Source organism: Pteronotus mesoamericanus, unplaced genomic scaffold (assembly GCF_021234165.1).
Source record: "Pteronotus mesoamericanus isolate MK-2021 breed Mesoamerican mustached bat unplaced genomic scaffold, CSHL_Meso_final scaffold_128, whole genome shotgun sequence".
Taxonomy (NCBI): Eukaryota; Metazoa; Chordata; class Mammalia; order Chiroptera; family Mormoopidae; genus Pteronotus; species Pteronotus mesoamericanus.
Genome location: NW_026555305.1, coordinates 1,256,836 through 1,283,971, shown reverse-complemented (window position 1 = coordinate 1,283,971; position 27,136 = coordinate 1,256,836). Strand labels below are relative to the sequence as shown.

At 52.4% G+C, this 27,136-nt stretch overlaps 2 protein-coding genes across 2 annotated transcripts; one reads left to right on the top strand and one right to left on the bottom strand.

Annotated features, from left to right (window-relative positions):
* Positions 1-8,040: 8,040 nt before the first annotated feature.
* Positions 8,041-17,813, top strand: SMIM17 (small integral membrane protein 17). The gene is made up of 4 exons (XM_054588286.1): positions 8,041-8,174; positions 12,324-12,570; positions 14,651-14,724; positions 17,417-17,813. Exons 2-4 carry the CDS (start codon positions 12,408-12,410, stop codon positions 17,525-17,527), a joined length of 348 nt encoding a protein of 115 aa, XP_054444261.1. The 5' UTR covers positions 8,041-8,174; positions 12,324-12,407; the 3' UTR covers positions 17,528-17,813.
* A 4,906-nt stretch (positions 17,814-22,719) lies between these two features.
* Positions 22,720-24,600, bottom strand: ZNF835 (zinc finger protein 835). Its single transcript, XM_054588135.1, has 2 exons — positions 23,155-24,600; positions 22,720-23,122 (listed from the first exon to the last, which is right to left on the bottom strand). The coding sequence occupies exons 1-2, from the start codon at positions 24,598-24,600 to the stop codon at positions 23,057-23,059; spliced, it is 1,512 nt and encodes a 503-aa protein (XP_054444110.1). The 3' UTR covers positions 22,720-23,056.
* Between the last annotated feature and the right edge of the window lie 2,536 nt (positions 24,601-27,136).

Sequence of the window (27,136 nt, the reverse complement as noted above, 5' to 3'; positions counted from 1 at the left end):
AGCCCTATAAGCACACCGAGTGCAGCAAAACCTAGGTCAGGAACATCATCCTCCCTGTCCACCAGAGGACTGACATGGGAGAAAAGCTCTACATGTGGGGCAAGTGCAGGAAAACCTTCTGCAGGAACTTCAACCTCATGCCACACTGGAGGAGAATGCACATGTGGAAGAGGGCAGGGAATCCCAGAATCCATACCCAACTGGAAGGTCTGAGCCCATGGGCAAGTGTGAGACTTGACAGTTGGATCCCACAGGTAGGCCTGCCCAGACAGGTTGTAGGAAGGCGGGTTCTGGGGACAGACCATGCCATGCTTCCCATTTGCTTCTGTAGCATCTGCATGGTCATATGGAAAGGAAGTCCCCCTACCGGTCTGGTATCTGGGAGTGTGACCAGGGGCACTGTGGCTGCAGACCGAGCTCAAGTAAAGTGCCCTATGAGCTTGGACAAGGCATTTAATGTCTCTGGGTCTCCATCTCCTCAATAGTAAAGTGGAGGATTAAGAGGAGGAAGGAACAGGGGGAGGTGAGCTCCATGGGGACATTGTCACTTTGTCACACATGCCTGAGTGTCGTCTAGAGAGCAGGGTGTCCCCGTCTGTGTGTTGGCTCGTTTTCTCCACACCCAGTCCCGAGTTTCTCTGCAACACCAACTGGAGAGCCTCATGATCATAATCTGTAGAAATTACCAGGGGGGTCACGAGGAAAAAAAATATTTTTTGTCAGGATTAGGATGTAATCGTAGTCTCTTCATATACCAAAGTTTCTCATAGTGGTCTTCTAAAAAAATTTTTTTTAATAAAACTTTTAATTATGTGAGACTAACATCATTTTAAACAGTCGTCAGATTCCAGGCTTGGGAATGGTCACACCATGTCTCAGGCTTATTATCAAAACAGGTTTCCTTGTCTCCCATGACATGGAGAAATACTACCAGGAAGTTACATCTGTCCATCTCCCTACCATCACCTATTCCCATCAGCAGCATCAGGAGGTTCAGTGATTTCCCATCTCCTTTATCATGGGTGCTCATTTACCCAATAAACATCCCCCATGGCATGAAATATCATCAGGGGAATTTTCCTTTGGCCCAAGTTTCTTAAAGAGCTGTCTAGAAGGGAATGTGTCCTTACAGATGATCACCTGCTTTCCAGAGGGGCTGAGAGGGGCAAGAAGTGGAGGAGAAGGAGAGGCAAGTATAGGCTGGCATGTTTTTTACTGGTGAATTCTGTGTGGCACAGGGACGTTCATATGACATGTGAGTGTGGTCAGGAATGGGAGGGAATTGGGTCCAGAAATACCCTGAGTTATTTTCTTTCCTGCTTGGTGGGGGAGTGGCTGTGTGAAGACCTAAGAAAGTGGATGCGTAATAAATAAGACCTTGAATTTCTGCATCCTCTAATAAGCAGGCATCTCAAGAGACAAGAGGCATCAGGTGAATAGCAAGTCACTTATTCAGCAAGTATCTGAGGGCCTCCTTTGTGCCGGGTCCTGTTCCAGGCACTGGGAATCCATCAGTCAGTGAACCACAGCCCCTGGTCTCACCAAGTCCCTCCTGCTCATGTCTGAGCGAGATCACAGGTGGTGAGGTATCAAGTAAAGGGATGGGCTATTTCAGCTTTGGCACTCAGGGAGGATCTCAGAAGGTGACTGGAGCACATTCCCAGTTACTATACAAAAGACAGGTTTCAGACTGCACATTGTGGTGTCTTGGGAAGCCTGCCTCCCACTGTTGTCAACTGCATGTGTGTTGTCACCTCTTTCCCCCTCCTCTCAGTCTTGGGAGACTGGACCTGACACAAAAGAATGAGATTAATAGGAGGGCCTTTGGGAAGACAAACCCTCCCTTGGTGTGGTGGCGGAAGCACCCATGAGGAATGGTTCCCTGGGTGGTGCCTGTGAAGGAGTAGGGACGCAGGGTGACTGGGTGAGGATGCAGTAGTGGAGAACATGGACTTGTCGTAGGCGGTTGGACATGCCCCAAGCATTAGACCCTGAATATTGTGAATTTAAGGTGTTTGAACACCAAAGCCACTTGCCAACCCCTCCGAGATGGGAAAGACCGGGAGGGATGGGTACGCATCTCTTCACCATGCATGGGAAGAACGCAGGTACTTGAACGCTTATCCTCCCTCCAAAGTCTGCACAGAGATAAAGCCCTGTGAGTGCGTGGAGTGCAGCTAGCTTATTACAGCTATAACTTGTGCCTGAAGAAGCAGCAAGTTACCCACACGGGAGAAGCCCTACCTGCGTGCCACGTGCAGGACTCAGTTCACTCAGCAAGTAGTTCCTCACCACCGGCCAGCGCGCGCGTGCGCACTGGGGAGAAGCCATGTGCCTGCATGGACTGGGGCAAGGCCTTCAGGCACAGCTCCACCTCATGGAGCACTGGCGAGTGCACCACATGCAGAAGTCCTACAAGCTCAATGAGGTGGGGCCTTTGGCAAGAACTCCACTCTTGCAGCACAAGTGCGTGCACACTGGAGAGAAGCCCTGGGAATGCTCATCTTCCAGAGGTGCTTGTCCATGCAGATACGCCAGACCATCGAGAAGCCATACAGGTGTAGCCAGTGCAACAGTGCCTTCATCAGGAACTTCTCGCTCACCCTCCACTGGAGGATTCACACAAGAGGAAGGCTCTACAAGAGTGGCAAGTGTGGAAAAAACTTCATCGTGAACTTCAACCTGACGCAATGCCAGAGGAGGATGCACCTGTAGCAGGGAAGGGGAGCCTGGGAATCTGAAAGTCCACAGCTGGTGGGTGTGTCCTGAGCCCATGAGCCAGTGTTAGGAATAATATTGGGGCCCACAGGACTCAAGAGAAGTCCTGCCCTCATGTGTCTAAGGAATTTGACTGCTGGGGACAGGCCACACCATGCACATGAGGTGCTTTTGTAGCATTGGCTGTGCTGCATGGAAAGCAAGCCCCGCTACGGGTCTAGTATGTGAGAGTATGGCCAGGGCTTCTGTGGCTCCAGACCCAGATGGAGTAAACTGTCGTAGGAGCTCGGACAACATATTCAGTGTCTGGTCTCCATATCCTGGATAGTAAAGTGTAGGAGAGAAGGGAGAAAGGGGGAGCTGGGCTCCATGGTGACATAGTCACTTTGTGATGTCGCACATGACTGGACCTAGTTCAGAGGTTAGGTTGTCACCATCTGTGTGTGTCCTAGGTTTTCCCACACCTAGGCCCCAGTTTCCCTGCAACAGTAGAAGGCACCAGGTAGTTCATGAGGGGAGAATTTTTTTTTCAGCTTTCAGAAGTAACAATGATTATATCAGATGCCATAGTTACTCATAGTGGTCTGTTAATTTTTTAAAAATAAAACTTTATGGGAAACCAATGTCATTTTAAACACTCATCAGGTGCAAAAGTTTGTCCTGTCAAAAACGAATGTCGATGCTTAAGGGGAGAGGGTGTGAATACTACACAGTAACCCCAGGAACCCAGCAGACCTGCCCAAATTATAAGGTCACCTACCACTCCCAGCCCTGCATTCCTGACTTGGGAATGGTCAGACCAGGTGGCAGGGCCCAGACCTTCAGCAGCAGAGATCAGGGGACACCCCCCTCTTTCCCTGCCCCACAGAACCCCAGCCTTGTGGATCCCTGCCTTGAAGGGCTGTTACAGGGGAAAAAAAATCTTTTCTCACTTCACAGAATGTGCCCCAACCACCCCCTACCAGCTGGAATTCTTGTGAACATAAACTGCTCTCAGTCAGGCAGGGGTATTACCCAGTCTATGCCTCACTCACAGCCTCAGGCATATTTTAGTTAATATTTCATTGCTGATGATAGCGATCTACTACCAATAATAAACAGAAGATGATACAAGAATGCTGCTCTATTAATAAAATACATAAAGCATTTATTAATAAGTGGGTAATTAGTTACTACTTTTGTATAGGTCATCAATTATTTGGAATGCTTCTATGAACCTTGGTAAATGGCTGCTGACAGAGGCCCCTAAGTCCCTGCCCTGGGCCCTGTGGCTTTGCTCCCTGCTGCTCACCACCAAAACAGTGTGAGCCTGTGGTGATTAATACTTAGACTGGCTCCCGCTTCTGTACAGTTGCTAATTTACTGAAGTGCTCCAGTGGGACAGACAGAGCACAGTGTACTTACACATCTGGCCTGAAACTGGGACCTCTTGTGGCTCAGTTGGTGAAGCATTTCCCGGATATGCCAAGGTTGAGGGTTCGATCTCCAGTCAGGGTTCATGCAAGAAAAGACCAGAGTCTTTCAATGAGTGAAACAAACAAACAAAAAACCTATGTCTCTCTCTCTCAAATAAATAAAAATTTAAAAACTTGAAGCAGATTCTTCTTGTGTGGTGAACGTTACTCTTTGCTGGGTGCCACACACGCCTGCCTTCTGGGGCCCTGCTGATGGCTCAGAGGAAGGAACATCAGATCCCCTGCCCATGGTGGTGTCTGTCTCTCTGCAGAGTCTTACCCAACAAGGATTCCATGATCATGGGTGACTCACCCAACCAACAGATGGACTTGCTCCAGCTCACTCAGTTTATTTTCAATTTAATGAATTGTTCACATTAAGTCATTGGAATATTTTACATTTACAAGCATCACACTTTATTCATTTAATCCTTCAGGAAAAGTCATAGAATGTCTGGTTGCCCTGGCTGGTGTGGCTGAGTGGACTGAGCCTCGGCCTGCAAACCAAAAGATCCTGCGTTTGATTCCTGTTCTGGGCACATGCCTGGGTTGTGGGCCAAATCCCCTGTTGGAGGTGTGCATGTGGCCACCGATTGATATTTCTGTCACACATCAATGTTTCCTTCTCTTATTTTCTCATTTACCCTCTCTCTAAAATAAATAAAACCTTTAATAAAAATAGTTGTTATGTGCCAAGAATACTCCTGAGAGGTGGGGACTCAGTGGTGTATTATAAAAATACATTCCCCCATCACCCGTGGACATGAACAACAGTGTGGGGACTGGCTGTGGGAAGGGGGGCCACTCTGGGGAAGGGGCCAAAGGGGGAATAATTGGGACAACTGTAATAGCATAAACAATAAAAAATTTTTTTTAAAAAAGAAACTCCCTACCATCATGGAGACCAAATTACAGAAAGGAAAAGAGATACAAATAGAGAAAAAAATTTTTCATATAAGTTCAGATTTCTTTATAGAATTTGGAATATCAAAATCCACTGGGCCAACAGCTCCTTTTGAAAACTAGAGCAGAGCTAGAGGTCAGTGGGTCTAAGTGATCAAAAGCTCAAGTCGGACACTGAAACCTTCCTGCCCCTTAGAGAAGAGTGGAGATTATCCTCTTAGCGGAAGGGGACATGCCTGAAGTGTCTCCTGCAATATTCAGCACATTGTGGGTGTTTTATGAGTGTCTGTGTCTTGATTGATGGGGACAGCTGTGGCTTCCTTGGTGACCAGATCTTTGGGAAGATTTGGCAAAACCTAGTGAGAGGTGATTGGCATGTCTCTTTGCCCACTAAAGTGATACCAAAATAACAAACAGTGTACAATATACACAAGTGGTCATATTAGAAAGTAAGGATTTTTAAGAAGTTTTAAATTGCAGGGCTTCTTGTCATTCCAAAGTAGTACACCACTAAAATATCGTGATTTTGTTTTTATAATCCAAGTTAGCATAAAATATAGCCATATTGTATTCTTACAATTACACAATAATATCCATGTCTGATACCATCTCACCACATAAAAACTAGAACCTTGCCAACCCAAGGTAACCATCATCTTGAATTTGGTGCATCTGTGTTTGGTTTATATTGGGTGGGGGCGTTTACATTTTTTCCCCGCAGAAATGTTTTAGAAGCTCTATGTTAATTTCAGTCAGGTTGTAGCCAGACTCCACCATCCTAAAAGCCAAAGCTTCCCCTTGAAAGTGTGCAGTTTTTGCCCTCATGTGCTGTCATCCCCCGCTGCCCATGGACCAGAGCTCTTTGCTTCCAGACGACAGTAGGGCTCTTTCCAGGCGGATCTGTTCTTTGAAGAAGTCAGAGTGAGACAGCTGTGCGCTCTGCCTAGAGATTCAATAACTGACAACTCCAGCCTGTCTGACAGCACCACGGATAGGTCCCCCGGTGATGTTCAGCACCACGACCAAGTGCACGGGGAAACGGGTTCAGCACAAGGGGCAGATTTGTGGGGAAAACGTTTTACCACCGCGGACGGGTCTAATGGGGCCTGGAGTTCGGCATCACCGGCAGGTCTGCAGGGAACCGGTTCAGCACCACGGACAGATCTACATTGGGGACAGGAGGTCCGCTCGAAGGATAGGCCTTTCCCCTGGGGTTCGGTGCCTGGAGAAGTCGATCTGGGGTTTTCAGCACCGCGCACAGTGGCCAGAGCCTGCTTTCCCGGGGTCCTCTGCCCGTCGCAAGTGCTCCTCTGAGCAGTTTTCAGAGCTCACTCCCTAACCCTCACCCCAGCGTCTCCAATCGCTGGCATCTCAGGAATCCGGACTCTCCTGGAGTTAACCTCAGACACACAGGCATCAAATACTTAATGTGCCCCAAAGGGAATTCTGGATTTTTTAAAAGTTTTTATTGATTGATTGATCTTCAAGCGAGAGAGGAAGGAGGAGAGAGAGAGAAACATTGATTTGTTGTTCCACTTATTTATGCATTCAGTGGTTGATCTCGTATGGGCCTTGACTGGGGATCAAACCCTTAACTATGGTGTATCAGGACGATGCTCCAACCAAGTGAGCTACCCAACCAGGGCAGAATTCTAAATTGTCTTCATGCACGCATAATAATAATAATAATAATAATAATAATAATAATAGGTTGATCCTGCTCAGTGCACTGCAGGGCTCAGGCTCAAAGTCAAAAAGTCTTCCCTGAGTTCTCATTCCCTCTCACGTCTCATACCATCCATCAGTGAGTCCTCTCAGCTCCATCTCCAAAGTGTAGGCGGAATCTGTCCCCTGAGCTCCATCTTTCTGCCACCGCCTCATCCCAGCCACCATCATTCTCGCTTGCTTTATTGCAACATCCTTCCTCCCATTTGTACCCGCCCGCTCCCCTCGAGCAGTCTTCACACAGCAGTTTCAGCGATGCCTTGACGATGTAGGTCAGGTTCTGTCACACCCTTCCTCTGTACCCTTCCTCCGTGACTTCCCGGAGCACCCGTGATCACACTCAGAGATGTTACTGTGGCTTTCAAGACCCTGGATGCATCTCTGGCTTCATCCCCCATCCCCCCCTTTCTTGCCTGAACCCTCTGGACACACAGGCCTGGAAAAAATACTTGCTCCAGCTAAACAGGCAAAGGAGGGATAATCCAGAACATATGAAGAAAACCTACAGATCAATAAGTAACCTCTACACAAAGCAGGGAGGGTATCAACAGGGAATTCAAAGAGGAGAAGAGAAACCTAGTCAAAAGCACGGAAATTTTCCCCACCTCGCCAGGGAAATGATGATATGATTATATAAAAGGAGACCTTTCCTCCCTCATCTATGGCTTTATAAAAATAAAATAAAATTTTATGTAGCCACCTGGAGAGTGATCTGGAGGTAGTCGCTGCACTGTCAGCGTGCATAAGAAGAGCTATTAGCTATTAGAAACAGTACATAGGCATTATTTATTATTATTTATTTTTTTTTACCTTCCCAGCAATCTTGCGATGTAGTCAGTATTATTATTTCCCCTGAACAGAACGGGAGACGGAGGCCCAGGGATAAGTGACACACACCTAACGACACGCTAGCGACAAAGGGCAAAGCCAGCCTCTGATCCAAGGGTCCCTGGGGACTGCTACACCGCTGCCCAGCTCCTTCCTTCGCCCTCCCCCATCCCCGACTGGGTTGTGCGAAGTCCATGCCTTAGCAGGACAAGGACAAGGACAAGGACCTCTGTGCCCATCGGCAGGGCATGGACGGCTCATTCCACCGCGGCCGACCTCAGGCGAGCAGAACACCGCCCCGTGCACCCCGCGCCCCCCGCAAGGCCTCGCGAGCGTCGTCACTGTCGCTTCTCCGCTCCCCTCCCCCCGCAGGCGCATGCTCCCGGGGCCCGCGCTGGAGGAGGGGAGAGAGCCACCCACCCGCCTCTTCTCGCCTTCCCCCACCCCTCGCCAACCCCACCTCCCACCCCAGCCTCCGCGTCTGCGCAGCTGCGGGTCGCTGCGGCGCCAGCTCTGCAGAGCCCGGGCAGGGTCTGGTTGGGGAGGGTGAGTCCTCGCGGGGGCCCCGCGGGCGGAAGGGGGCGGGGAAATGGGGCTGGGGGCGCGGGAGACGGTGCGGGGGCTCGCACGAGCAAGTGAGTGTGTGCGCGCGCGCGGGTGCCCGGGGCGCGGGGCCAGGGCCGCCCCGGGAAGGCGGCTTCGGGGAGGGGTCTGTCGCCCACCCGGCGGGCGGAGGCTGGGTTGGGGCTGTTTCTCGGCCAAGGGCCACCGGCCGGTGGCCGGCCCCGGAGTTTCGGCCTCCTGCGAGGAGGGCAGGGGGCCCCCTGCGTCCGTGTCCGCGCGCCCTCGCGGGTCGCCGTGCGCGCTTGTGCTCAGGGCTCGTGTGGGCTCCGTGTCCGTGGGCGCCGTGTGTGTCTGGGTCCCTCCCTCCCCCCGTGGCTGGGCGCTCAGGCCTGGAGGCCGACGGGGTTCGCCGCCCCGCCCCGCCCCCATTAGCCCTGTGGCTTTGACCGAGGGCCTTCTCTGTCGTCCTGTCGGAATCATACCGCGTCTGCCGTGGAAAACCATTGTGCGCATTAGATTGGCAAAAGGACGCGGACCGCCGCGGGGGCCCCGGGACCCCTGGAGCGGGGCAGGCCCCGGGGCCGCGGGGCCGCGATGACTGTTCTTGCGGTGGCGGTCGTTGCTGCGACCGCTTCTCCGCGCTTCCTCCTCGGGGAGCATTTGTTCGCTGTTTTCGCTGGGAACGCAAGCTGGGGGTGTAAACTCCCTTGAACACGCAGCCGGGTGTGCAAGGCCAGTTTGTGGTTTCTCGGGCATTGTCGTCCGCGCTTCCAGCCTCCTCCCCCAGCCGCCCGCACCCTCCCCAACCCACGCGGGCCCCGCGCACCGGAAGCCCCGCCCCGCCCCCTGTGCTCGTGGGGTCCCAGAGGGTCTTCCTTTTCTTTGTAAATCCTCACCAGAGTATATGCTTATCGACTTGAGAGAGAGGGGAGAGAGAGGGCGAGGAACGTCGCTGTCAGAGGGAGACACGGGTCGGTCGCCTGAGCAGGAAAGGGACCTGCCCTTAACCCTTTGGTGTAAAAGTGAGCCGCCCAGCCAGCGCGAGGGTTTTCCTTTTAAATATTTGCAACAATCATTGGCATTTTAAATGCAGAAGATGTCACCTAAAAACGGATTTCCATTGTTCTTGTGAGAAATCAGAAGTCGGGACACATGGGGCCCTACATTTTCGCCAGGCAAACATTGGCCAAGCTGAACGGGGCAGCGGCTTCCGAACGGGCGCCTGGTCTCTCCTTTGCTGCAAATCCCACGGCTCCCTGTGGCCTCTCCCCGGGCCAGGCATCCTTTGCCACCGGTTCACGTTCTCCCTCTAATAGAGAAGTATTTCTATGCTTACAGCCAGGACTTTATAAAAGACCTCGCAATGATGTTGACGATTCAGCAGAATCAGGTTCAAACAACACAACAAAATTCATGCAATGTGTAATTCTAAAAGCCAGCATTTATTTACATACATCTAGATATAGATATCGATTATAGATAGATACAGACATGTGCAGCAAATCACAAGTGAAGTTACCTGAAATTTAAACAATTTGTATTTTATTGTAGTGTCCTGTCTTAGCGGGGTATAAAATAATTTAAGTACTGGGCGAGAAGTGTCCGATTCAGTCCAGGCAGAACTCAGTGAATTTGCACAAATGTCTCCATCCCCGGGACCACCACTCTGATCAAGATATAGAACATCTCCAGGCCCTGACCGGGCAGCTCAATTGGTGAAAGTGTTGTCCTGATGCTCCAGGGCTGCAGGTTCGATCCCGAGACAGGGCACATACAAGAATCAGCCCATCAATTCATAAATAAGTAGAACAACAAAGCGATCTCTCTTTCACCCTCTCTCTCTGGAATCAATTTTAAATATAAAATAGTCGTGTAGTAAACCTCCAGCCCCTCCAAAGCTCCCTGTGCCCCACCCCCCAAGCACGGCCGCTGTTCGGACTTGTGTCAACCCTGATTCATCTCGCCTGTACCAGGCTTTGATTTTAGTCAATGAAATCACACACATATATACTTCTGGGTGTCTGGTCTCTCACTCAGTCCGATGTACATATTCAGGTCTATGTGTGTTGTTGCATGTATGTCCTTGTCCTTTTTATCCTGAGCGGTACTCCATTATATGGATAAACCGTGGCTGACTTGTCCGTTCTCTGGCTGATAGACATCTGGGTTGTTAAAGATTTTTATTATGACTATGAGTCATAATGTGAGCAGTTTTGTATGATGAGTACAGCTGATGGCAGCATTTGGGGACAAGTGTTTGTGTGGACCTCGGTTTTAGGTTTCTCCTGGGTGACGATCTAGGAGCGGCACCGCAGGGTGCTGGGGTGACTGCGTGTTCCCCTTGAGGGGATTTCGCCAAGTTATTTTCCAAAGCGATCAACCAATATACACACCCAACACATGGAAACAACTTGTCTCCGTCATCAAAAAAATATGGTCATTTTTAAAAATATCTAGAAAAGCCATTCCCACGCTTTAAAAAAAATCAATGAGAATTCCTTGATGTCATAGAATACTCAGTCCATCGTCACATTTCCTTGACTGTCTTTTTAAAATTGTTTTTAAAAAATTTATGGGTTTTAGAGAAAGAGAAGAAGCAGGGGGAGAGAGATCGATTTGTTGTTCTACATACTGATGCACTCATTGGTTGATTCTTGTATGTGCTGTGACTGGGAATCAAACCTGCAACGTTGGTGTATCGGGACAATGCTCTAACCAACTGGGATACCAGGCCAGGGCCTAAATTTTATTTTTCTTTTACATCATGTTTTTTTTAAAATCAGACTCCAGACATGATCTCACAGGCATTTTTGAAGTTTAATTAATTTTATTTTTTTAAAATTCTTGTTTATTCTATTACAGTTGTTGGAAACAGGGAACAGACGCACAGGCATTTGATTCTTGAGTTGCTAACTTTTCTTTGAATCTAGATCATCGGCCTTGTGGTTTTTAAATGTGATCTAACACTTTCGTTTTGCATCAATCTAAGCAGGAAGAAAATGCTTCTGAGAGGGTTTTTTAAAAAATGTTGTTTGGTTTGTTTTTTTAACTCACCAAGAGGACTTACTTCTTTTCTTAAAAAATTACTACAGCCCTGGCCAGGTGGTCCAGCTGGTTGGAGTGTGGGCTTATGCACCAAAAGGCTGTGGGTTCAGTCCCCAGCTGGGGTGCATGCAGAAGGCACCTGATCAACGCTTCTGTCTGTCTGTCTCTTCTCTCCTTCCTCTCTCACTAATATCAATAAAAACATACTCTCAAGCGAGGATTAAAAAAAATTACTATCCATGTCCTGACCGGTGTAGCTCAGTTGATTGGGCATCGTCCCAGAAAGCGAAAGGTCCTGGGTTTGATTCCCGGTCAGGTCACATACCTGAGTTGCAGGCGTGATCTCTGGTTGGGGCCTGTGCGAGAGGCAACCGACGATGTTTCTCTCACATCAGTGTTTCGCTCCTTCTCGTTCTTCCTCCTTTCCTCTCTCTAAGAAAAATAAAAATAAAAATAAATAAATCTTTAAAAAAAATTACTATTCATGAGGACAAGCAGAGGGTTATACAACGCCAGGTCAGTAATACATACCATTCCTAGAACAAGAGCATTAAACCAAAGTCTTTACAGTGTCCGGTAAAGGGTCTCTTAATCATAAGTCATAGTTGAGAGAGCTTCTTGCAAACAGCCTCCTGGCTTTCAGCTGACAAGCAACAGAATGAGAACACCGCAGAATATTTAGTTTTAAGTTAGACTTTTTTTTTTTTTTACCTGTACCTGCAAAGGCTTCCTTTTTCACTTATGAAAACAACGCAGAAGGTCAGGGCCGCAGGCAGCCGGCGGGAAGGCGGCCCTTTTCTCTCTGCGGCCAGAGGGATTCTGTACGTGACTGGGTCCTCCTAGAAACTCCAGGCTCTATGCTTTGGGACATGGAATGAGTGTGTGTTTGTATCTCTTGACTTGTCTGCAGAAGACTTACCGTCATCATCACTTGACACGCTGTCTGTCTGTCTCTCCCCCCACCAGAATGTAAGCCCCACGAGGGCAGGGAGCTCTGTTCCTGTCGAGGCACCTTGAATTAGTGCCTGGCACTCAGTGGCACTCTGCAAGTGCTTGTTGAGTGACTAAATGTCTGTCATCCCCCAGGTTCCGAATCCCGTGCCTGGGGAACCCGGCGGGCCCCTGGGACAGAAGGACAAGTCCACCTCGGACGCATCGCCTCCTGGAGCCATGAAGAGCCTCAGGCCTGAGCAGCTGCGGGGGCTGCTGGAGCCCGAGCGGACCAAGACCCTGCTGCCCCGGGAGAGCAGGGCCTGGGACAAGCGTGCCACCTTCCTCAAAGACTGGGTGGCTGTGAAGGTTGGGGCGTCCGTCTGTGACAGCGACCAGAAAGGTGAGGGGCAGGGGCCCTGCGGGAGGTGTTAGGAAAGGGGGTGGTCGAACCCCGGAAAGGTCAGACACTCATCACGTCACTCAGGTATTCGACACACTTTTATGGAGCCTTGTAATAGTCAGCCTTTGCCGTGTAACAAGTCACCCTGAAACACAGTGGCGATAGGGGGCAGCTGGTTGAAGGGAGTGGCCTCACCTGCACGCCCGGCTGGTTTGCGGGTGCTGACTGCGGGCTCCCTGGTCCCCGCTGCCCCCTCCAGACTCATCCTCACAGGCGGTGGCCGGGCAGCGGGCGGAAACCCCAATTCACTCGTGCTCATTACACCTCTGTTGGCAGCCTGGCTGCGCAGGGACCATTGGCCAAAATAAGGAGACCCCCGCCGCCCCTCCCCGCGCCCGGCCCCGGCCATCGGCCTCAGTGAGGGAGGGCACTGCCGAGGGTGTGGACACAGGGAGCGATGGGCAAGGTGAAGGCTTTGGGGGCAAAATGCATCACAAGCACCTATTACCTGTCCGGCTCGAAGGGTCCCCCTATGAGCAAGATGGCCCTAGCGGAGCTCAGATTTGTTTAAATGTTAAAACAAAACAAAACTTCACTCGAGGGTATATTTATTGATTTAGAGAGAAAGGAAGTGGGGGGAGAGAGAGAGATCGACAGGCTGCCTCCTGTTGCCTCCCGCACACACCGACCAGGATCCGCTACCTTTTGTTGCACAGCAGGACGCTCCAACCTCCTGAGCCACCCGGCCGGCGCTGGAGCTCAGATTTTAGCGGAGAAAACAGACCATAAAACAGTTACTAAATACAAAGACAAGGTGAGGAGAGCTGTGAAGAGAGTCAAACAGGGTGGCGTCCGGAGAGCACCGCGGTCAGGGAAGGTGAGGAGAAGGACTCGGCTGCCCCCAGCGCTGGGGCGGGGGGAGCCTGGGGCAGCCCGCGCCGCGCCCACGGCGACCCGCGGGGCCGTGCAGTTTGCCCGTTGGAGGGACCGCGGTGAACGGAGCAGAGGCGGCCCAGCGCGGGCGGAGCAGGGGGCAGCCTGCAGCCCTCGGCAGGGAGTGTGCCACGTGTCTGGTACTGGAGCGTCGGGAAACCCAGGAAAAGCTTTGAAGAGGAGAAAGACAGGACCTACTTTGCATTTCCAAAAGGTTTCTCTAACTGAGGGGTTCTGAGCCGGGGGCAATGGCGCACCCCGCTGCCCTCCCTGGGGATGTGACAAAGTCAGGAAACAGTTCGGGTTGCCCTCTCTGGGAAGGTGCCACTGCCTTGGAGTGGCAGGGGGCAGGGACGCCTCCAGACATCCTGCCAGGCCAGGGCGGCCTCCCCCTACCCTGCTGGGAATGGCGATGCGCGCAGCGAGGTCGGGAAACCCTGCGCCCAGCGCCCGTGAGAATGAATCGCTGAGGAGATCAGGGGGAAGCTGGGCGGCCAGTTAGGAAACCCCTGCAAATGTCCGGGGTACAGGTGGCCAGGCCAGGCGTGGTGGTGGACGTGGGGTGCGTGGAGGGGCCTGAGCACGAGAGGCTGTGCTGGTGGATGCGGGGGGGGGGGGGAGGAGGACAAAAGAGATACCAAGGAGGAGTCCTGGAGTTCGGGCCCAAACGGGAGGCAAAGGGTGGTGCCCTTTGCTGAGATGGGGACCCTGGAAAAACCCCCCACAGCAGAATGGGGTTGGACCTTCTGCCAGGGGCGGGGTCCTTCCTTCTCCCACAGCTCGGGGCAGGCCTGGAACAGAGGCGAGGGTAATCTGGACCCTGTTCTGTGGTGAGGGGGAGGCCGCAGCTCCTAGCAGGGACCTGCAGAGGGAAAGTGGGAAATGCCCGCCTTTGGTCTGACCCCCAGTTCTCACCAGCTTACAGGTGAGGAGGACGTTGAAGCTCGAGGTGGGGAGAGCTCTGATTTTCTCTGCCCCACCTGAACCACTGGGCGTGTGTGTGTGTGTGTGTGTGTGTGTGCGCGCGCGCGCGCGCCTGCGCGCAGAAAAGGGATAGGATGTCAGGTGGAGGAGCAAGTAGAGCCCCCAGCTGGCCTGGTCACTCACGCACGACTCCTTTCTCCCCCACTCCCCCCGCCCCACCCAGACCTGTCTTCTCAGGAGACCAGGTGTCCCCAAGAGTGGAACTCAGTGGAAGAAGATGAGTCAGAGGAATCCAAGGTAAGTTGGGGCTCCCTCCTCTTCCGCAAATGCCCTGCCCTACGGATCTCAGTGAGTTGTCACGTTCCCTCCCTGCAATTTCCCTGCTCGCAAAAGTCTGTTCAGGGATGTGAGCCCCGAGATGTCACTCACAGGAAACAGAACACACTCCTGTGGCCGTCACACACGGTGTGGAGGGGCTCCATGTGGTGTGTGTAACTCGACCAATGTGCACCCTCAGCTCTTCACTCATAAATTCATCGTGATCTACCCATTCGTCCGTCTGTCCCCTCATTCACGCACCCAAACTTTCATTTGTCTACTCATCCGTATATCCATTCTATTCACCCATCCATCATCTATTCACCCACTTATCTATCCATCTCTCTGTCCATCTACCCATCTCTGCATTCACCCACCCACGCACCCACCCATCCATCCATCCGTCTACTCACCCACCCGCCACACCATCCACCCGCTATTTACCTTATCTGTCTACCCACATATCCCTCCATCTATCTGTTGACCCCCCCATTTGCTCACCTTCCCATTTATCCATCTGCCCACTGAACGTCCACTAACCGTTCAGCTGTCCTCTTCCATTCGCTGACTGATCCACGTACCCATTCTACCCAGCCATGTTTCTGGTTGTCTGTGTACCTGCTCACTCACGCAGTCGTCCATATGCAATCAATCCGTCCATTCAACCCACACCTTCACCGATCCACTCATTTACCCACCCACTCATCTACTCCGTGTTGGTCATGGGAAGGATTTGGCTGCCATTTACCCTCCTAAATGCCCACTCAGCCACCCGTCCACCCGTCCACCTCTGTTTGTCCGCCCATCCCTTTATCACCCCACCTACCAGCCCATACACTATCCCTCCATCCACCCACTATCCCTCCATCCACTCAACCATCCATCTACCCATCTATCCAACTGCCTACTGGGTTTTAATCCGAATACTATGAGTGAAACCAGACCGAATTATCAAGCACGTTCCTTTCATTTAAAGGCCTGACATTTTCTTGGGGAGGGGCACAGAAGACATTACTATGTGAAATAATAACTGTGGTTCTTTTATTTAAATATTTATCTTATACATTAGAAAAATCACATAACCAGTCTAAGCAGCACATAGGGGTCCCATCTCCCAGGTACGTGTCTGAGACCCCGCTCGGAGGGGTCTACACCAGAGATTTGTTGACTCCGTGGGAGGGGGCGGCGGGAGGCAAACCGTAAGTGCTGGTTACAGGAAGAGGACGTCCACCCTGTGGCCAGGAGGCCAGGAGGATGTCCCAGAGGGGAGGAGACAACAGACCTGGGATTTGGCGATGCGTCGGAATGTCCCAGGCAGAGCGGGGGAGGGACGCGTACACAGAGGCATGGCGGCGTCGCGTCGCAGGGCCCATCAGGGGAGAGAAGCGGGGGATGTGCGTGAAACCCTGGCCTGGGGAAGATGGCCCATTGCACCACAGCTATTCAGTGAGCCCCTGCTATGTGCCAGGCAGTGTCCAAGGCACCAAGGGTACCACAGTGAGTGGGATAGAAATGGCTCCTGCCTCCGCAGGGCTCCCGTCATGGAGGTGGACAGACAATAAGCAACTAAGTCACTGAACTTATGCCGGGTGGCAGGCAGTAAGTGCTACGGAGAAAAATAAAGCAAGAGAAGGTTCAGAAGCTGTTTTAAGAGCCATGAGTCAGCCTGTCTTCCCACCTTTATCATGGTCTCTCTTTCCATCCATCCATTCATTGGGCAAATATTTACAGAGCTCACACTCTGTGCCAGGTACTGTTCCAGGCACCGAGGAGGCAGCTGTGAGCACACCGAAGTGTTTGCCTTCACGGGGCATGGAGAAAAGAGAGAGCTGGGCATGAGAGGTGGGCAGGGCCAGCGCCTTCTGGGGGCGGGTGCTGGAGGAGGCCTGCCGTTCCAGTAGGGCAGCAAAGAGAGGGTCTTCCAAGGACTGGTGGAAACTGAGAGATAGCGATGAGGCAGACGCCGGAGGAGAGGCATTTACAGCAGAAGAAACCACAAAGGCTGAGAGTCACCGTAAGGCGTGGCCTCAGCATTAGAAGGAACAGCCTGGCCGGCCCCAGGGAGAAGAAATTGGGGTCGGGCAGGTGTCAAGACCGGAAACAAGATGATGGTGGCTTGACCAGGGCGGTGGTGGCGGGGGATGGACGCGCTCAGCTTCTGGCTACTCTTTGAAGGTAAAGCCAACAGCATTCGCTGAGGCGGGCGGGGAGAGAAAGACGCATCAAGGAGTCCAAAGGGCAGATGGGGAAGAACAGCCTGGGGAGCCGCTGGGGGTGCGAGGGATGGGTTGTAGGGTATCTGGGACATGCCCCATTTAAGGTGCCTGTCAGATAGCCAGCCAGCCAGCCAGATGGCAAGAAGACAGAGTCGTAAGATGGGAATTCAGAAGGGGGGTGGGTCAAAACACGCACACGCATTGGGGAGTCATTAGAGTCTAGACGGTGTTTAAAACAGCGAGACTTGGTATTGCTCTTGGAATTTTCATCACATCTGATCTTTCCTTCCTCTTTTGGGGCATAGGGGTCCTACGTACTTTATCTTATAATCTAGCCACTTGATTCACCCAGATGTTCAGTCTGCACGCCAGTCCCATCATCCCGTTTTCCCGCAGGCGACCGTGTGGCCCCCCTTTTTGCTCCCGTATTCACACCTTTACCCCTTCTGTTTCAGGGCGTCACGGAGTGGCCGAGGTCCCCGCAGCAAACCACCTTGCTCCTGATCGTCTGCGTGCTCTTTCTGTTCCTCGTGCTGACAGGGATGCCCATGGCATTCTACATTTAAGTCCTTCGGAAAGAGGTGCCCCGTGTCCTGGGCAGGAGGCGTCCTGGTGAAACACCAGGAGCGGGTGTCGAATCTCATCAAATGCCTTTCACATTCATCCACATGATTTTTTTTTTTTTTGTATTTAACTTTCTGGTGTGAGGTTTTGCTTTACTGTATTTCATTAAACTTAAGCCATCAGTGACTGTCAAATGTATAATTTTATACACCATGGGGAAAGAAAGAAATGCTATTTAATGGTAAGATGCCACCAACTGGGATATGCAGCATGATCACAGGGAAGGTAGTTCGAGAAATACCAATCCCTTGACATTTAGGAAGAACTCACCAGTCAACGTACCAGGTCCTAGAGCTGATGAGACGATCCGGCTAATCCTTGGACGGCTTTCTCAGTTTCTTCCCATGTTATCTTCTTATTAATCTTTTTTGATTTGCTAATTTTGATGATTTAGTCTTCTTTCATTTCCTAGAATAGTCTTCATTCCATTCAGTTTTTCAGATTATCAGCTCAGTTACGCATACTGTTTTACAGTCACACGAAATCTTATCTTCCTTTGGTTCTATGACCTTTCTTCTTTTCAACATCTGTCTGCAGCCTCCCCATCATTATTAGGTTTGCCCAAAGGTTTTTGAGTTTATAATTATTTTTCTGAAGGGCCAGTATTAGGATTTATGTGTCCATTATTTCTATAATTTTTGTTTTCCTTTAATATGCATCAGGTTTATCTTTTATTTCTATCCTTTGCCTCTGTTTCTGAGCACTTAATTAGTTTGTGTCCTCTTTTGACAACATTACTTGCTATGATTGTATACTTAGTCATACAAATGTACTTCCACCTACAGCCTTGGCCACCGTCAAGTTTGACCGTTCTTGTTCTCATCCATGTTGCCCAAATATTAGATTGTAGCATTTCTAAAGAGCGCTTTGAAACTCAGTAATTGGGTTTATTTAAAATTAGTTTTGTTTTCTTGATTTACTGCACCATAAACAGAGAATGTGGCCTATAATATATCTGCTTTCCAAACATTTTTAAAAAGCTTTTACTGTGGCCTAGAACATGCCCAACCTTTCTATGTGTTTCATAGACATTTAAGAGGAAAATTCTGTCTGTAGAATTCAAAACTCTACATGTCTGTTAATAAACTCGGTCTTATCAATCATGTTGCTCAGAGTCAGGTGTTATATAGTTTTGGCCAATCCAATCTGTCAAAAACCAATAAGGTTATGTGAGCCCTGGCCCACGTGGCTCAGTTGGTTGGAGCATCGTCCTATACACCAAAAAGTGGCAGGTTCGATTCCCGGTCAGGGCACACACCTAGGTTGTGGGTTTGATCCCGGTCACAGCACATATGGGAGGCACCCAACTGATATTTCTCTTTCTCTCTCCCTCTCTCTCCAAAATCAATAACATATTTTTTAAAAAGTTTAAAAAAAGTGATGTGCAAATCTGTTAGTACAATTATGTTTGTCAATATATTTTTATAATCTTTGCTTTATGTATTCATAAACTGTGTAATTTGATGCATATAATAAGTATAGCATTGTTATGTCTTTGCCAAATAAACATATGTACACACCATGCACAGTGCCTGGCATTTAGTAGGAACTCAATAAATGTTAGTGAAAACCTGATTCCAAGTCCTTTGTCAAATATATAATGATCACCTTTAACCAATTTAATCCTTTGCTTTAAATCCTAGCATGTCTGATAGTGGTTGACATTGCCGCCCTGATTTTTAAAATTCCTCTGTGTGTGTGTGTGTGTGTGTGTGTGTGTGTGTGTGTGCGTGCGCGCGCGCGCGCGCGCGCGGCCTGTGTGTCATCTTGTTTTGACAGGACTTCCGGTGCCTCGCCTGAGTTTGCTGGGGGGATTCAGGAGGAGTATCGGATCCTCTCTTTTCGGCCCTCTCTCGGGCTGAATGCGTTCAATAAGCCACACCTGAGGAATGAATGTCTCTACTGGTACATTCCGGAGGATTTTATTGGTTGCAAAGAGAGGAGCTCAATTCAAGTGAGCTTAAGCAAAGAGGTGAATTATTCATTCATTCCTGTGCCAAAGTTTGGGCTGAAATTGGCTTAATTTAGAGCAGGTTCCTGGGGCCTTCCCCTCCATGGACCACCTCCCCGCACCCCCCTGCACCTTCCTCTTAGGAGTGACCTCTCTCCCCTCCGCATGGCTGAGGGCGTGGCTATCAATGCCTCCGCGCTCACCTCTGCCGCGTGGCGAAGTGGGGGACTGGAGGCAGATTCCGGTCACACACACCACATCCCTGTAGCTGCTCTGCGGCAGGGACCAGAGTCTTTTTTTTTTTTTAAAGATTTTATTTATTTATATTTAGAGAGAGGGGAAGGGAGGGAGAAAGAGAGGGAGAGAAACATCAATGTGTGGTTACCTCTTGCGCGCTCCCAACTCAACCCCAGTATGTGCCCTGACTGGGAATCAAACCGGCGACCTTTCAGTTCACAGGCGGGCGCTCAGTCCACTGAGCCACACCAGCCAGGGCCCAGGGTCTTTAAATAAAGGATTAAACTCAAGGAACAGCAGCTGCAAAGGCTTGAGCCAAGAATGAGGGTAGGAGGAGCAGGTGGAGAATGGACTGCAGGTGGGAGGGACGGAAATGGGGGGCGGGGCGTGCTGAGCTCCGACGGCGCCAAGGTCCCAATAAAATGGGCGGGGTGTTGAAAATAATCATAATACTAATAGAAGTCACATGAGCTGTAGCCACTCACTTGGGCCCTATCACGTGCCAGGAATTGTCATCCTATGGAGAGTGGGCGCAGCCACCACACCCCTGAAGGTCGTTTTCCACCCAGCAGCCAGAAAGGCCCCATTAAACCATCGTTAAGACCATTCTGCCCTGGCTGGGTGGGTGAGTTGGTTGGAGTATCCTCCCTTCCACCAAAAGGTTGCAGGTTCGATTCCCAGGGAGAGCACCTAGTTAGGCTGTGGGTTCAATCCCCGATGGGGGTGCACACCAGAGGCAACTGATGGATGTTTCTCTCTCACATCTCTCACTCTCTTACCTTTCCTCTCTCTGAAATCAACAAACATATCCTCGGGTGAAGATTAAAAAATCTTCACCCACTTTGGCGGTAAAAGTCAAAGTGCTCACAGTGGCTGTCCGGACCCACCGCGCCTGCCCGGGGTGTCATCCCGCCTGTCCCCATCCCTCCACGGCAGCTTCACTGACCTCCTTGCTGCTCCCACAGCCTATCGTGCACCTGCCTCAGGACCTTTGCATCGACTGTTCCCTCTGCCCGGAATGCTCTTCCCCGAGAAGCTCACATGGCTTTGCCACGCCCTTCAGGTTTCCACTCAAATGTTGTCACCTCCTTGGAGAGCCCTTCCCTGACCTTCCGCCCTAGGTCACCACCTCCCTCTCTTTACAATTATGCGTGAGTGTGTTCTTGCCTAGGGCCCTAACAACCACTTTTCACCTGGTGGCTCTCCCTGGAGAAACTGAGTCCCAGGAAGCCTGAACAGGGGGGAGGGGGTTGTAGAGTTTGGGCTGTGCCCCCCAGTAGCTTCCCCGGACACGCCCACTAGCTGTGGGACCCCACACTGTCTGACCTCCACCCCGCGCACTAGAAGCTGCTCTGTCCCTTCCTGAGAAGGGACATGTCGGACCCAGGGTTGTGTCTGCTTGTCGCATCTGGGGAACACGGTGGAGGGGGGAATGTGTCAAATATCGCTAGTGTAAAAGCGGTGGGGAAAAAATGCCGAGTGCCATCTCCTTGCCTTCTCCGTAACCGCGTTTCGAACGCTCCGAAACAAGGATTTTGCCTAACTCCTCCACCAGGGGGCGCAGCCTCCCCCGCAGCAGGAGGGACCCAGGGCCGACTCTCTGCACACCCGCCCCCGACCGCTCGCCCTGCGGACGCAGCCCGGCGCTTGCGCACTGTGATCAGGCCGGTTTTCCTAGAAGGGGCCGGGGATCCGAGCAACGGCGCTGGCCCCGCCCTCGGCCTTTTTTTTTTTTTTTTTTTTTTTTTTTTTTTTGCTGCGGAGAGCGTTTCTCTGGTTCTCTTCACTCATTCACCCAGCATTCTCTGAGCACCTACTGTGTGCGGAGGCTGGAGCTGGGTGAGTTTGGATCAGAGGGAGGAGTCAGACTCCGGTCTATGGTCCTGAGGGAACGACAGGGCTGGTGCTGAGGATATTCACCTATTGTTCGTATATCTGACCTATCAATTCTTATTTTTTTAGAGAGAGGAGAAGGGAAGGAGGAGAGGAAGAGAAACATCAATATGAGAGAAACATCAATAGGCTGCCTTCTGTAGGTGCCCCGAGTGGGGACTGAACTCACAACCCAGGCATGCGCCCTGACCCGGAACCAAACCTGCAACCTTTTGGTTTGCGGCACGATGCCCAATCCACTGAGCCCCACGCCAGCTGGGGCCCTGCCCTGTTAATGTGCATCTCCTGAGGCCCGAGCGGAGCCGAGTCTGCGGCACAGGGAGGAAACAGCTGTGTCCTCCGCACCCCTGAATGATTGCAGGGCTGGTGCTGGGATGCACGTCTATTCATTCGGTCCCCTGGCACTTCTGGAGGACCTACTATGTCCTTAACACTAGGTGCTGGGGCCCAGGCTCCGCCACGTTTGGGGCGCAGGAAAGAATCAGGATGTCCGGTGCCCGACCCCAAGGGGATCCAGGACTGGTGCTGAGCATGCCTACCTCCTGTTCATTCACCTGGCTTGTTCAACTTCTATCTCCTGAGGACAGGGCCTACTATGTGCTGAGACCTGGCGTGGGCAAGGTCTGGGGTACAGGAACGAACAAACTACCGTATTTTACCATTTATAATGCACACCTTTTTTGTCCAAATTTTTTGACGGAAAAGTAAGGATGCGCATTATACATGGGTATATGATTACATACCATGGGTGTAATAATCCCATGTATAATGTGCACAAAAACATAGGTGTGCATTACACACAGGAGCACATCATACACGGCAAAATATGGCCTGTCAACCCCCACCCTGAATGACTCCAAGGCTGGTGCCAGGACATACAGCTGTTCGTTCAGTAACCCAGTGCGTCTTGAGAAACTACCCTGGGCTGGGCCTGCCCAGAAGATGCTAAAAGTAAGGAAAGGCATAGTCTCTCCTCCCAGGGCCTCGGCTGAACCCTTCATCCATTTATTGAACAAATGCCTACTCAGTCATGGCAACAATTACAAGGCCACCCAGAGACCCACGGGTACTTATTTGGGTCTGCTTTGGTAGGTCACGTTTATAACTGAAAGAGAGGTGGTGGGGAGAGGCGTCAGGTAGTCCAGCAGATGTAGGGCACAGTCCCAGCCCTGTGACATCCTCCCTGTGTGACCTTGGGCAAGTCACCAAGCTTCTCTGAGCCTCAGTGTCCTCACAGGCAGCGTAGGGGTGAGAGGGTGTCTCCCCTCTAGAGCCATGATGTTGGACACGAGGCGTAAACACGTCCAGCACAGTGTCTGGTCCAGGAGGCCCGGTTAACCCTCAGCTCTTATCCTCCTGGTCCTTGGAGGCTTTTCCGGGGTCACGGCTGCTAACAGGCTTCTCCCTGAGCGAGTATAGGGGTCCAGTCGGGCGTGGCGGCTGGGCAGTGCTGTCCCTGAACAGGCTGCACCGGTGGGGCTTCTTGGCGGCGCGCATCCTTTGGTGCCGGGTGAGGGCGGAGGAGAAGCCGAAGGCCCTGCCACAGCCGCCGCGCTCAAAGGGCCGCTGCCCGGTGTGCACACTATGGTGCCGGGTCAGGTAGGCGCGGTTGCGGGAGCCCTTGCCACACTGCGGACACGTGTAGGGCCGCTCCCCGGTGTGGATGCGGCGGCGCAGTGTGAGCGCAGAGCCCTGGCTGAAGGCCTTGCCACAGTCCCCGCACCGGAAGGGCTTCTCTCCCGTGTGAATCTTCTGGTGCTCGAGGACGGAGGACACGTGGCTGAAGGTGGCTCCGCACTCCAGGCACTTGGCGCCCGTGTGCACCAGGTGGTGCTGCACCAGGTGCGAGCGGTTGCTGAAGGCGCGGTCGCAGTCCCCACACGCGTAGGGCCGCTGACCCGTGTGCACATGGCGGTGCTGACTCAAGTGGGACACCTGCATGAAGGCCTCGCTGCACTGCGTGCACACAAAAGGCTTCTCACCTGTGTGGACGCGCCGGTGCTCGGCCAGTGAGGCACTCTGGCTGAAGGACGTGCCGCACTCCGCACACATGTAGGGCTTCTCGCCCGTGTGCACACGCTGGTGCTGCAGCAGGTGCGCCACCTGCGTGAAGGCCTTGGGGCACTGGCCGCAGGTGTAGGGCCGCTCGGCTGTGTATGTGCGCTGGTGGCGCAGCAGCGCCGAGGAGAAACGAAAGGCCTCGGGGCCCTGTGCGCAGGCGAATGGCTTCTCTCCTGTGTGCACGCGCTGGTGCTCTAGCAGGGCCGTGTGGCTGCGGAAGGCCTTTGCACACTGGCCACAGGAGAAGGGCCGCTCGCCCGAGTGCACGCGCCGGTGCTGCGCCAGGTGCGCAGGGCGCCTGAAGGCCTTGCCACAGTCAGGACACGCGGGCGGCCGCTCGCCTGTGTGTGCGCGCCAGTGCGCTGCCAGGTACGAGCCCTGGCTGAAGGCCTTGCCGCACTTGACGCAGGCATGCGACCGCTCGCCCGTGTGCACGCGCCGGTGCAGGGTCAGGTGCACGCGCTGGCTGAAGGAGCGCCCGCACTCCAGGCACGCAAACTGGGGTTTCTCCCCAGTGTGTGTCCTGCGGTGCAGGGTGAACGCCGAGCAGCAGCGGAAGGCCTTGCCGCAGTCCTCACACTTCCAAGGCTTCCCAGGGCCCCCAGCTGCTGCATCCGAGGGGCTCTTTCCCTGTGCACCGCGCCTCTGGGGCCCACAGGCGGCCTGGGTAACGGGACGGCTTGGTCTGGTTCCCGGGACATCACCAAAGTCATCACACTCCAGGGCACTGTCTCCGGCGGGGTCTTCCTCATGGGCCTCTGGCTTCAAACTGCCATCCTGGCTTTCCTGTCGCTCCTTGAAATGACCCTCGTGTATCCAGGCTTCTCCCAACCTGGGGCCCCAGGAGGCGGCAGTGACCAGGGGCGTATCCATCCCTGCTCCTGAGCTGCGGCCTCGATTTCACCTCTCGGCAGCAGATCTGGAAGAAATAGAGGTAAAAAAAAAAAACTAAAGAGGTTTGTCATTTGTCCGCTGCTGGGAAGGGCCCAGCACTGGGTCTCAGCCTCTGTGCTGGTGACAGTTCGGATCAGATTACTGTGGCCTAAGACGGGCCTGTGCCTTGGAGGACAGGAGCAACATCCCCCGGCTGGACACACTGGACGTCGGTAGCCCTGCTGCCACCATTCAGGTGTGACAACCAGAAAGGTCTGCAGACATTGCCGAGTATCCTCTGGGGGTACAAAACCAACCCTGGCTGAGAATTACTGACTTAATGGAACTAAAAACAATGTATTTACTTTTTTAAAAAAAACTATTTATTTCTAGAGAGGAGAAGGGAGGAAGCGAGGGAGAGACACATCAGTGTGTGGTTGCATTTCTTGCGCCCCCTGCTGGGGACCTGGCTTGCAACCCAGGCCCTGACTGGGAATTGTACCCGCGACTCTCTGGTTCACAGGCCGGCACTCAATCCACTGAGCCACACCAACCAGGGCCAAAAACAATTTTAAAAGATCCTGCAAAAAAGGTCTTCAGCTCTTAAATACAGCTTTGTACTAGGACCAAAATGTGTGTCTTCCCTCCCCCCCGCCCCCCATCCGTATGTGGAAGCTCTAACCCTTTAAGTGATGATATTCGGAAGCAGGGCCTTTGGAAGGCAATTGGGGTTAAATGAGGTCATGAGGGAGGGGCCCCCCATGATGGGATCAGTGTCCTCAGAGGAAGAGAAAGAGGCCAGAGCTGGCTCTCTACACCGTATGAGGACTCAGTGAGGAGGCGACCGTTTACAAGCTGAGAAGGGAGTCCTCACCAGAACCTGGACCATGGTAGTGCCCTGATCGCAGACTCCCCACCTCCAGAAATGTAACAAAATAAATATCTATTGTTTGAGCTGCTCTGTCCATGGCATTTTGTCACAGCAGCCTGAACTGACTTCTACACCCACAAGGACGGTTCCCTTTTTGGGAGAAAAGTCAGTCCACTGCACACACAGAGGAAGAAGTAGCCCCAACATTCCATGCACGAAATACTGCTAAGGAGAGCACGCGCTGGGAAAACCACGTTCCCTAGGAGAGCTGAAGACACACAACCCCAGTGGCCCAGTGCTTACGTTTTCTGGAATGTCGGACACACGTGGGCCAGGAGGCCGGTCGGAGATTGTCTGTATGAGCTGAACATCAGTAACAATCCACCCACCCATCAACAAGAGACTAGACAACTGAATGGGGTACGTTCACACGATGGAACAGCTCACAGCATAAATACCAGCGACCGTCAGCTAATGCACCAGCTCAGAACCTCAAATCGGGTGTTTGCAAACAAGGCAGGATGCAGAAGAACTTATCAGGTATAATACAGTTTAGGCTTCAAAACAGGCAAAATGAAAACATTCCTTTTTTAGGGATTATGTGGCAAAGGTTCACAGGTCCACTCTGGCCTGGGACCATCACCTGTGACAAATGCAGAGATCAGTCCGTTCCCACGCTTGGCCACTTACAAAAAGCCCCGGAGAGCTTGTGGGCACAGGAATGTCTGAGAGGCGTTGGTCGCGGCAGTTCTGGAGCCAGCACGGCAGTATTGCAATGGCCACAATGATGACTGGCACTCACTGGACACAGCTATGTGCCCAGCACGCTTTAAGCTCTTGCCACACATTAGCTCGTTTATTCCCCAGCGAGGCCCCAGAAGTACGCTGGGGCCACCTGGCTCCAGACCTCGTCCTCTACAATGGCCCCCGCCTGCCTGGGGAGAACTGCTCCTGTTCAACAAACACGACAGGTGTCGCTCCTGCCTCAGGGCCTTTGCACTGGCTGTTCCAGGTGCCTGGAATGCTCTTCCCGCAGCACAGGCCTCGGGGCACGTGACTTCTGAGCAGGGACCTGTAGTTGTGCTGCGCCCCCACGGGTGGTCCTCTGGCCCGTGGGAGCCCAGCTGGGTCCCCAGAGAGGGCAGCAGTACCCACCTCGAGATCTCGGGAGCATCAGGTACCATCCATGCCTCTCAGGTTGCGGACCCTGCTCTGGCCACCATATCTCAGTGGGTCCAGGTGGCATCTGTGGGAGAAAGAAACGGGGACCTACGAAGGAGGAATCCGGGGGCAGACACCGGCAGGCAGGGCAAAGATGCGGGGTGTTCAGTGTGTGTGCGGGTGAGAGGTAGGTAGATTCAGGGGGCAAACCCAGGAAGAGCACAAACAGGCAACCAACGGGGAGACACAGACACGCTCAGGGGCAGACACAGCATGTCACACACAGACACACAAGGAGCCGCATACAATCGCACCTTGGGGGGCAGTTCCGGCCCCTCACTCTGGCCGGGCACTCACACACCGCGCACAGAGGAGGCAGGCAGCCTGGCACACCGGCACGGCTCCAAGCGCACCTGCATCCTTGCACATGCGCACGTAGCTACACGCACAAGGTGACACACACAGCCCTTGCACGCAGAGTCACACACAGAGCGACGCAGGCAC